The sequence below is a fragment of the Camelina sativa genome, chromosome 13 (genome assembly GCF_000633955.1).
Source record: "Camelina sativa cultivar DH55 chromosome 13, Cs, whole genome shotgun sequence".
Taxonomy (NCBI): Eukaryota; Viridiplantae; Streptophyta; class Magnoliopsida; order Brassicales; family Brassicaceae; genus Camelina; species Camelina sativa.
The window spans coordinates 6,025,173-6,037,055 of record NC_025697.1 but is presented as its reverse complement, the minus strand read 5'-3'; the positions used below and the strand labels follow the sequence as shown (position 1 = coordinate 6,037,055).

The 11,883-nt window shown below is 39.5% G+C and overlaps 2 protein-coding genes and 1 pseudogene across 2 annotated transcripts; 1 reads left to right on the top strand and 2 right to left on the bottom strand.

The window, feature by feature from the left end:
* Positions 463-1,990, bottom strand: LOC104735436 (putative F-box protein At5g14160). Its single transcript, XM_019235099.1, has one exon. The coding sequence runs from the start codon at positions 1,963-1,965 to the stop codon at positions 787-789; it is 1,179 nt and encodes a 392-aa protein (XP_019090644.1). The 5' UTR covers positions 1,966-1,990; the 3' UTR covers positions 463-786.
* Positions 6,881-9,942, top strand: LOC104737984 (annotated as a pseudogene).
* On the bottom strand, positions 9,863-11,847 carry LOC104735434 (B2 protein). The gene is made up of 6 exons (XM_010455229.2): positions 11,669-11,847; positions 10,799-11,338; positions 10,613-10,713; positions 10,433-10,516; positions 10,224-10,334; positions 9,863-10,140 (listed from the first exon to the last, which is right to left on the bottom strand). Exons 2-6 carry the CDS (start codon positions 11,307-11,309, stop codon positions 10,096-10,098), a joined length of 852 nt encoding a protein of 283 aa, XP_010453531.1. The 5' UTR covers positions 11,310-11,338; positions 11,669-11,847; the 3' UTR covers positions 9,863-10,095.

Below are 11,883 nucleotides of genomic sequence, written 5' to 3'. Positions count from 1 at the left end.
CCGGCCATATCAGCATGTTACGATGTGCTAGTGGATGTACCCTTCCCGATCCAAAGGGATCTGAACAATTTGTTAGCCAATGCAGAGAAGAACAAAGAGATTGAGGCTTGTGATGAAGCAATATGTGCAGCCATTAGGAAAATTCATGAGCATAGGAGGAGGCGGGCATTTTTCTTGGGGTTCAGCCAATCGCCAGTTGAATTCATTAACGCCCTGATCGAATCTCAGAGCAAGGATCTCAAGGTTGTAGCGGGAGAAGCCAGTCGAAATGCAGAGAGAGAACGTCGATCGGACTTCTTCAACCAACCTTGGTAAGCTCATCATCTAGTCTCCGCTACTCTGACCTTTATTTACTCAGATTATATGTATTAGAGTTGTAAAAGTGGCGACTTCAAACAAGTCCACTGATTGATCGGTTGATGATACGTGTCTGAATCATAATTTGGGTAAAATGTTTGCAGGGTCGAAGATGCAGTTATTAGGTACTTGAACCGGAGGCCAGCTGCTGGGAACGAGGGGCCAGGGAGTTGGTGAGTTTCTTGACGATACAAGTCTGTTCATCTGTTTGAGTTTGAGCATTTTTTAGAAGAAGATATTGTTGAGATAGTCTGCTTTGAAAGGGAACTAGTGTATCTGTAATCCTGTGTATGATGAAATATTATTACTTATAATTAGCTTTGTTTTGTAGCCTTTGCTTTATAAAAAAGGGGAAATAACACTGGCATAAAAAAAAAGAGAGGCATAATTGAATGAAAACGTAAGTGTTAAGAAATGTATAATTGTGAACTAATAAGTGGGGAAAAGCCAGCGAGCATCAGAGAATGGTCTGGAGGAAATAGAAGAAGCTGAAAGGCGTTGAATCCTCTGGGAGGAGAGATTGAAGACGAAGACATCCTTTTGGCTAGAGGGAAGGCCGCTAAAATAGATGGAGTTTCTGGTAATTCCTTGAATATCTGAGGAAGCTAGCACGGTGATACCTAGGTCCAAGATCACGGCCTGGTCGCCTAGTGAAACAGTTTGTTCCCAATCGTTGTTGGCTGAGTTGAATTTGTAGACGCGAAAATGCCAAGAAAGGTCACGACGTTTAAGAACGCTGGCAACCATCAAAAAGTCTCCAGAGATGGTGATTACTAAGTTGGTCTTCCAATCAATAAAATCTGGCAAATGTGCTCCCCTACGTGGCGGGAAGCTTAAAGCTCCCAAGTGGAAGCGAAAGGGAGGATATAGCTGAAGAATATGAGCAGCTTTTGTTGGAAACTTGAGATCCGAGATTCCGATGCTACCATCCTCATAATAAATGTAAAGCTTGCGGTCCTTGAGGACCATATCACTACACCCCACCAACGGAGGAATCCGGCGCCATTCACAATCTCCTTTTCTGCAAAAGGCGGTATACCCGTTTTCACCCCAACTACAAGCAACTACGTAGTTTTTAGTTTTCTCGTCTACCCACAACACTGCCTTACCAGGGGTGAACCCTATCATCTCGGCTTTGCTTGCAAAATGACGGCCAGGGACATATTTGTACCATCCGGGTGGTTCTGAAAAGAGCTGGTCGCGTTGGGATTCGATAGGTACTAGGTTAATCCTGTCCAAAGTTAGCACATTCACAAGATATAGATTTAACCGAGGGTCCGACATGAGAAGCCAGGTGCCGCAACTCGCAAGGCAAGGATCCACACCAAGATCTTGAATTGTGTAGACATTTTCTTCTTCCTGCGGATTGTACATTATACAACTGCGTCTGCATTGTGCCGGATCAGGGAACAGAATTAGCCACGGAACCTGATTAGGTATGGGAACACATTCTCCCCAAACGCTATACCAAGCAGAACAAACCGCCCTAGCTCGATGAAAATCGGAGCACCTCAGCCGTCCCAGAATCAATCTGATCACATCCTCCGGAAGTTCCGACCAATGCCGCCTCCTAGAATTGAGAGCTTGACGTTTCTGAATCAAAGCCATTATCTAAAAGTCGACAAATACTGCACTGTCCCGGATTTGGTTTAACACTGATATATATATATATATATATCATCACAAATAAAAAATAATAAAAAAATAATACATATTCATGACATGACATGTGACACATGTCAGACTGTCAGCTTCCCATTAGGGTTGGGCGAAGAACCGGTCCTTAGTTAAGGAGTTTAGAACTCCTTAGAACCGCTGACGTGTCATGGAATTTAATTGATTTGAGACTCACTATAAGCTCCATTTAACACTATCAAAGTGCTTCCAGCTTTTAGCAATTTGGAAGGTTTTGAATTTGAGCTCGAGTCGATATTTGATGGTTATTTGCTTAGTAAACTTAAGGTTTTGCATTCTGCTTGATCTCTTTATTCTCAGTATTCTCATATTCTTTGAATGGAAGGTTATGTTCTCTGTTTCTTTTAATGGAAGGGTCGGGATTGACATGACTGGCAGAGTGATTGGCGAACCTCTGTTCTCTCTCATCCTTTTCCCTGTAACCAAGTACCTTGGCTTGTTAGCTACTCGCATTACAGGGTTTGTTTAAATCTCCACACTTTGTTCTCCAAAAACATTAGCTAATTTCGATATTTCTGCAAAGCCTGTAACCTTTTAATTGAATATTTCAGCGGATTCAAGGTCATTGGTGATACAAGCAAGAAATGAGGCGGCTGAGTTTAGGTTTCAATATGGATACGAGATGCCCCGACATTCCTGTTAAATGGTATACTATCTGTTTAATTTGCTAACTATATCTTCCTCTAGGCTTGTGAAAGTATGTAACTGAGCAAATTTACTAAGGGTGAATCATTTTTGCGGACATGAAACAAGAACCTATTGACATAAATGTTATATATGTACCTTCTGGACCATGTAACCACGATCTTAGGAGGCTACAATTGTCAGATGTTATTGTTACATGAAAAAAGAGGCTCAACTAATAAGCAAACATATGATGCAGGCAACTATAGCTGGTATGAAAGAGAAAGAAGCTATCAGTTTCTTGGGGAAGAAAATGAAAGAAAACCCTGCCTTATATGATGAAACAGTGCAGGTAAGTCACTGCCGATCCTCCTCTTTATTTCCTCCTTTTAGAGTTGTATATGGGAATTGGGAAACAACTTTAAATAGCTTTAAAGGCTTTTATACTACTTTTTTCTATTGGTACTTCGTTTGCTATGTTCATATTTGCATACAATTTTGTAGAAGACCTCTGTTGTTGATAAAGGTGTTACTTCATTTGCTATGGATGACAGGTAAACCCACAGTTCTATGCATTAAGGTGGGTCACTCTCCTCCTTTGCTCTTCCTTCTCCTTAGGAGTGTATAGTTATGGTCTAACCTAGAGTCTCCTCCTCCTCTCTTGTATATAAACATCCTCTGTACTATTGAGACAATATATCGAAGAAGCATTCTTTACAATATGATGATGCCAAAGTAAGTCAGGGGCGAGCTATCCATTGCAACACATGAATTATCCCAAGTAATAAGGACCCTTCCAAGGAGATCATATGTTATTCATTTCCTTGGTGACAAAGAGATTTGTAGATTCAGAACAAAAAGGACTCATGCTTCCTAATAGTCATTTTTGTTTGTACAAATGTTAATCATCAAAACCTAAAGACAAGGCTACACCATGTATACCATGTCCTACATCAAAATTGATTCTGTTGCCAAGAATCTTACAGCCCCAGACACCCACCTCCTCGATCCAAAGGTAGGGTAACCACTCTAATATCCTTAAAATCAAAACTGATGGGGACATCATCAAATCTCTCACCATCTCTGATTTAAACTTCAAATTTTTCTCGGAAGCAAATCTGAAAAGCCACAACAGTGGTTTTGGAATGTTAGCTACCGATAGCGTAAGGGCATTCACATCGTTGTTATTCATCCGAAGAAGCATGCGTGCCAAGGTTCTTGGGACGTTGAAGCTGTTCCCGTCGCTTGCCGACAAAATCAAGTTTTCTGATAAATCTTCTCCCAAAGGCCTTCGAATCAAGAAAGTGAAGATCGTTCCCGGAGAATTTCTTTGTGATGCGTGAATGCTCATTTCTGTTTTTGAAACTATTGTTGCTTCAAGAAGTGGAGTAAAGATTTCTGTGTCGGATATTGTTATCTTTACGGTGTTATGATGTGTTGACGAAGAAGAACGTCTAAACACAGCTTGAACGGTGATCGGAGGTGGAGGAGAAGAACCTGCAAAGAGAAGAACCTCGGACGCCCCATTAACCACCGACCCCAACAGTGCCACGTTGTCACAGGAGAATCCCGTTGCAATCTCCGGTAGAAGACCATTGCAAACACTTCTCACGTACGGTTGAGATGCTTCCGTTGGAGACATAATCAAGGTTACTCTATCTTCCTTCTCATCGTAGGTGATAATAACGTTCACCGTGTGTCGTCTTTGGAGAACGGTTGCATCGTTGGCTACTATTTCAACTGTTGCACGTGTTGTGGAGTGGATTTGGTGTACAACACCGAAACGAGTCTCCGACGTCAGTGCCGTCGCCATTTTCTTTTTCAAGATTCCAATATATGTTTTGCTATGCAAAAAAAGAAAAGAAATTGAGGCTGTTATGTTAGTTGGTTACTTCAACTATTTGCTGTATTTATATTAGTGAAAATACTTTTTCAATGTAATTCTAAGCGAAACAAAATTTGAACGCTTAAACTAGAGTAGTTTTTGATTTCTTATTTTGTTTATTCAAAAAGATTTTTTTTTTTGGCTAAAATATATTATAGTAATACAAAAGATCAGTCTGCTTAAACATTAACTGAACAGTATGGACTATGGAGTTATATATATTGCACAATATGGTGGTATAATTTTCAATTATATCATTCTTGAAACTAGGATCCAAAATAAAACATTACAGAAAAATGATTAAACTAAAACCGAGTGTAAATTGATAATAAACCAATTAAATTTTACAAGATTGATACCATGTGTTGCGCTCGGTTACTATTGAAATACTAATTTGTTAACGTATCTGAATCGATCAAATTAGCACTGTTTTGGTGGTAGTTGAGTGTAGCATACGAAAATTGTTAGTTTAGTCATTTTGTAAAATAGTGTATTTGATCTGTAGTATTGGATATAATGTTTTCCTATAATGGATTTTACCATATGTTGATTGTCTCATATTTGTAATATTGGATTTTAGCGTATATGAGACACATTGCTTAATGTTTATAGAGAGCAAAAATGTGTTGTTAGTCCTACGTTGCAATCGTTTTCAATATGTAATTTTTGTTTAGTAATTATATACTATTGTTTATGTTACGTAAATCGGTAAATGTGTAGATTCAGATTTAGTTGTCCGATTGGCGAAGGTTGCAAAAATATCATATGGACGAGTGAAAACAATAAATTTCAAGCCCAACTTGTTCTGAATCAATAACTTTCATCTTGAGTCACACAATTTTATTATAAGCACCCTATTAGGCTTCACTCCTTTAAGACTTGCTCATTGTTAATCTATTATGCAAACCTATCATAGATAATTATACCACCATTTTCTTTTGGCTAAAAATTGTAAATGCAGATTCTAGAACAACTCGCTGTGAGGAACAAATCGTTGTGCCGAACACAGTGTTGTATCAATCAGGAAGCTGCATCAGATCACAGACGTTCGAGGTGCTGACGTGAATGTGTGAGCTGACGTGGCAAGACGTGAGTGGATGTGATTATGTGTTGAGGAAAGTTGATGACTTGGCATTGAAGATAGAGACGAGATTGGTCGTGGAGATATGAAGAATATTCTCCGTAGGAAATTAAGGAAATGATAAACTTGAGCATTAAGAAGTTTCCTTATCCTTGGAGATATGAAGACTATTCTCTACAACAAATAAGGAAAAGATAAGAATGAAAGCAAACAGTTTCCTTATTCCTTGATACTTGGAGATTCGTCTTCTAGGGTTTCTCAAGTTGTGTATATATATTTTAGGAGTAGGCCACGAGCCAATTTGAGCACTCTAGAATATTGATACAGTTGTAAACTTAAAAGCCAGAAAAATAAGGCTTAGAAGGTGTGTTCCTAGTTCTCTGTGACGTTAATCAGGGAGGTGATTAAGTGCGCAGAGAATTGTTTTTCTTTCTCTTAGATCTACACTGGTGAGAGTTTAGATAGAAAAGAGAGGGGGTTGGTTTTCGTCTCTCATAGATAAAAAGAGAGAGGGTTGTTTTTTTTTCTCTTAGATCTACACAGGGTGTTGTGTTAGATAGAAAAGAGAAAGTTTCAGATTCATTCTTAGTCGGGGTCAATCTTATTGGGTAGAATAGGTTGAGTAAGGGCGGAGACAAAATTATCATTGTAAGAGATAAATTTTGTTAATAAGGTTGAAGAGAAAAGCGTTGGTTTAGCGCGTTCCAAGTGTATATCAATGTGTCGTGTGTCTCTATACCTTTACAAAAATATATAATAGTAATGCAAAAGATCCAAATCACATTCATTCAGCTTCAGTTTGATTAAAATACTTATACGTAAAAAGAGCCGATTAATGTTTATGGTGGTATCATAATTTTTTCCCGAGGCGCGTGTTTGTATACCGATTACCGATTACCGATTACCGATTACCGATTACCGATTACCGACTACCGAGTGTAAAATTGATTCATAATAAACCAATTAATTTTTATTTTTCCGAAACCGAAACTGAAACTGAACCGTTTTTCATGTAAGTAAACCAAATCAATTTTTTTAATAAACCAAAATTGATTGCAACTTTATATTGTTAGTTATATACGGGATAGAGAGATAAATATGGTCAACTGTATCATACAATCTGTATGCAAACATTGACATGTTACAACATGATTACATTTTTTTAAAAACGACATAATCACTGGATCCAAGAAACATTGACATTCAAAGTCTTCTTCTCTATAGTCAGTCTGAAGCAAATGGCTATGATGTGGTTTCAGAGAATTTTCGTGTTGCTTCTCGTATCTTCGGTTGCCTCTTCAGGTGCCTTTATTTATATGTTTGCTCATTCATCTTCAAAACTCAAAATTTTGGCCACTGATGTCCATTGCTACAGGACCCGGTTGTTACATACATTACCTGTCTTCGTATTGATTAAGTAAAGTTTGTGCATTTTCATACGCAGATTTTCTGGAAAATCCAGACTTCGAATCTCCACCAAAAAACTCGAATGCAAGCACTAGCCCGTTTGTGTTGCTGGATCAGAACACTACACTCCCTGGGTGGACATTACAAGGGACAGTGCAATATGTTACTTCACTTGAACTGCCTGATGCCGGACATGCTATTCAGCTTGGTGAAGATGGCAAGATCAATCAAACATTCATTGCCAGAGGTGATGATGTGAACTACATCCTCACATTTGCACTGATCCGCGCAGGCCACAACTGTTCGACCTCTGCTGGTCTCAGTGTCTCGGGGCCAGATAGTAATGCGGTTGTTTCTTACCAACAAAACTACAGTAAGGTTTCATGGCAGAGCTACAGTCATAACTTGGGTAGTTAGGGGAATGGTGAGCCTATTAACTTGGTTCTTGAAAGTCAGCCAATAGATTCTGATTCTGATGCACACTCCACATGTTGGCCTATCATTGACACATTGCTTATCAAGACTGTTGGTGTAACATTGGTCCAAGACAGTGGTAAGTTACTTCTCCTTGTCCCTTTTGTGTTTTTCTGCTTTGTTAAGTCATCAAATCCGAGAATGCTAATGCTGAACTCATAGCTCAACACGGAACATGATGAAAGCAGATCTGGTTTCTATAAGTTAATCTAGCTGCATAGACTCATATTATGATTTTGTTGGTGTAGGTAACCTCTTAATCAATGGTGGATTTGAATCTGGACCGGGTTTCTTGCCTAACTCACCCGATGGAGTTCTGATTGACGCGGTGCCAAGCCTGATCCAGTCAGCATTAAGGCAGTGGTCTGTTATAGGAACAGTCAGATACATAGACTCGGAGCACTTCCATGTCCCAGAAGGCAAAGCTGCAATAGAAATTTTGTCTCACACAGCTCCATCAGGCATACAGACAGCAACAAAAGACACAAGTGAAGGTTCGCGATACAACCTAACATTTACTTTAGGAGATGCTAACGATGCATGCACAGGACATTAGGATCACACCCTTTGCTAACGATGCATGCAAAGGGAGTTCAAGCTGGATCTGTAGCTAAAAACTTCACACTGGAGAGCAATGGGACTGGTTCTGGTGAGAAGTTTGGGTTAGTGTTTGAAGCAGACAAAGATGCAGCACAGATAAGTTTTACCAGCTACTCAGTTACAATGACAAAAGAGGATGTTTGTGGTCCTGTGATTGATGAAGTGATCGTTCTTCCTCTTGGTGGAACAGTCTCAGTAAAACCCACATGGCTGCTACTTATTATTGCTTTGTTGTATGTTGCAGTTCTCTGATTGAAAACTGTTTGGGAGAGGATCATAGACTCATAAACAAGATATTTTTGCAGGGAGATGTCATGATCATTCTAGTTTCATGATTATATATGAACACATTTTGTGACACATGAATCTTTCACAATCATGGTTTATTTTCCAGTGAGACATTCTTAATTTCTACTTTTATGTAGAAAGCACACATACAAATACACACTTGAAGCCTTGGAATAAGCAGACACTAATTCCCAGATGTAAATAGGATCTGCAAGGGCTTTGAGCTTAGGGAGAACCAGCTTGTTCACAGAGATCCAGCAGGGCAAGTGTCTGTGTCATCAACAATTTGATTAGGAAACGCTAAAATTAAAATTAGTGGAACAAGAACAGCATGTATGAAATGATTTGCATACCTCAGGAATGGTGAGCTCGAGTCGAAACTTGGGACCATCATAGTGGTGCAAAACCGGCCTGAAAGCATCCTCTTCCAAAGCTTTGTACAGTTTCCTTACACGAATTCTCACCTATCATGTTGTCAATCACCATTTGAGGTTGTGTGAATCAAATCAACCATTGAAAAAAGATGAAAGACAGAATCCACATCAGAGAAGAAAAATGAAACCTGTGCAGGAAATCTGGATTCTCCTTTGCATTTCTTGTCCTCCCAAGCAGTAGGGTCAATGTTTGAACCTCCAAAGGTTGTTGCCTGTACAAAACAAAGAGAAGCAACAATTCTTGGAGACATGGAGTCATCGAGCAAGACATGAACACCATTGACAAATCAAAGTGCTATAGAACAAACCTCGAAAATTCCATGCAGCTGATGAGTTGTGTAGTTGTAGAGAAACAGAGGCAGGCCTGGTGTTATCGTCCTAACAGAGTCCCTGTATCTCGGTGGCAGACCTGACAGACACAGAAGAAGACATAAGTACATATGAAAAAGGAGATGTAACCCTTAAATGGACAAACTCCAAGATGAGATGAATACCAAAGAGCTGGCGCTTCAGATCTTCCAGCATTGTGTCGTTGTTANAGTCAGATACATAGACTCGGAGCACTTCCATGTCCCAGAAGGCAAAGCTGCAATAGAAATTTTGTCTCACACAGCTCCATCAGGCATACAGACAGCAACAAAAGACACAAGTGAAGGTTCGCGATACAACCTAACATTTACTTTAGGAGATGCTAACGATGCGTGCAAAGGACATTTCGTGGTGGGTGTTCAAGCTGGATCTGCAGCTCAAAACTTCACACTGGAGAGCAATGGGACTGGCTCTGGTGAGAAGTTTGGGTTAGTGTTTGAAGCAGACAAAGATGCAGCACAGATAAGTTTTACCAGCTACTCAGTTACAATGACAAAAGAGGATGTTCTTTGTGGTCCTGTGATTGATGAAGTGATCGTACATCCTCTTGGTGGAACAGCCTCAGTAAAACCCACATGGCTGCTACTTATTATTGCTTTGTTGTATGTTGCAGTTCTCTGATTGAATTCTGTTTGGGAGAGGGTCATAGACTCATAAACAATATATTTTTGCAAGGAGATGTGATGATCATTCTAGTTTTATGATTATATATGAACACATTTGTGGCACATGAATCTTTCACAATCATGGTTTATTTTCCAGTGAGACATTCTTAGTTTCTACTTTTATGTAGAAAGCACACATACAAATACACACTTGAAGCCTTGGAATAAGCAGACACTAATTCCCAGATGTAAATAGGATCTGCAAGGGCTTTGAGCTTAGGGAGAACCAGCTTGTTCACAGAGATCCAGCAGGGCAAGTGTCTGTGTCATCAACAATTTGATTAGGAAACGCTAAAATTAAAATTAGTGGAACAAGAATAGCATGTATGAAATGATTTGCATACCTCAGGAATGGTGAGCTCGAGTCGAAACTTGGGACCATCATAGTGGTGCAAAACAGGCCTGAAAGCATCCTCTTCCAAAGCTTTGTACAGTTTCCTTACACGAATTCTCACCTATCATGTTGTCAATCACCATTTGGGGTTGTGTGAATCAAATCAACCATTGAAAAAAGATGAAAGACAGAATCCACATCAGAGAAGAAAAATGAAACCTGTGCAGGAAATCTGGATTCTCCCTTGCATTTCTTGTCCTCCCAAGCAGTAGGGTCAATGTTTGAACCTCCAAAGGTTGTTGCCTGTACAAAGCAAAGAGAAGCAACAATTCTTGGAGACTTGGAGTCATCGAGCAAGACATGAACACCATTGACAAATCAAAGTGCTATAGAACAAACCTCGAAAATTCCATGCAGCTGATGAGTTGTGTAGTTGTAGAGAAACAGAGGCAGGCCTGGTGTTATCGTCCTAACAGAGTCCCTGTATCTCGGTGGCAGACCTGACAGACACAGAAGAAGACATAAGTACATATGAAAAAGGAGATGTAACCCTTAAATGGACAAACTCCAAGATGAGATGAATACCAAAGAGCTGGCGCTTCAGATCTTCCAGCATTGTGTCGTTGTTACAGACAAAGATATAACCACCAAGCACTTCACTCTTTGGGAGACACTCCGAGGCAGGTAAGGTCTTGAACCTTTTTTCTGTAGCAGCATTCATGGAGTCACTGTTGTGAGTGCTGCGAAAGTTGTTGTTACCTTCTCTGTTAGAGAACTGATTGTAGCTAAATTTGCCTCCACTCAGGTGTTTATGGCCAAAAACATTAAAATCGTAGCCAGCATTGAACTTGAGCTCCGAGTTCATCATGTTGATGTTAAAAGTCTCAAACTTGTTCTCTTCTTGAAACCCAAATTTCTCCCTCGGCCTTATCTCAACTGGACCCTTTGATAGATCAAGATTGTTCGAACGTTCTCCCTTGGATCTAGTCTGGTCAGCTAGTTTAGATGCAGCCATGAACCACTTCTGATCCTCTGAAGCTTTCGATTGTCCTCGGAGCTCATCCCCTAGCTGCCAAAAGCTGCGCATGCTCTCCATCTCCAAATGCTTTGGTTTGATAGAGACACCTACCATACCAAAAAATAAAATAAACTATAGTATTTCACCAACCAATCCTAAAGAATATTGGATTTTTAAATAATAACAAGTTCCACGAGTTCCATTTCGATTTCTTAATCAAAATTTCTCCAAAAGTATGAAACTTTAAACACATTTCATGATACCAAAAATTTCAGAGATTACCAAACTGAACGAACACTACAGTTCAAAGCAAGCACTGAGATCTAAAAACCAAATGAAAAAAAAAACAGAGTCCAAACAAGCAGACTGTATAAGGAAGGTAAAAGATTAGAATCGAAAACTAGGTTTAAAGAAATTAGTAAAGCAACAAATTTTACCAGACAGACGAAACCCTAGATTGCAGAATCCCTGAATGAGAGAAGCTGTTGGATTTTTAATTTGTGTGTTTCAATTTTTGGAGCTTCTTTCTTTTTCCCCGACAAGGTTATAAATCCTGGCAGTGTCCTTAATGCCTGAGACAGAAAAGCTTGGTCCAACAGAAAAGCTTGCCGTCTAACGTTACTAGAACGGTGCAACGTTTAGCTACAAAACT

Bases quoted from the DNA above. Each gene is read 5' to 3' on its own strand.
- LOC104735436 (XM_019235099.1), bottom strand. From the start codon at position 1,965: ATGGCTTTGATTCAGAAACGTCAAGCTCTCAATTCTAGGAGGCGGCAT.
- LOC104735434 (XM_010455229.2), bottom strand. From the start codon at position 11,309: ATGGAGAGCATGCGCAGCTTTTGGCAGCTAGGGGATGAGCTCCGAGGA. The intron at 10,714-10,798 runs GTATTCATCTCA...TGTGTCTGTCAG, and splicing joins TCTGAAGCGCCAGCTCTTTG to GTCTGCCACCGAGATACAGG. The intron at 10,335-10,432 runs GTTTCATTTTTC...ACAACATGATAG, and splicing joins AATCCAGATTTCCTGCACAG to GTGAGAATTCGTGTAAGGAA.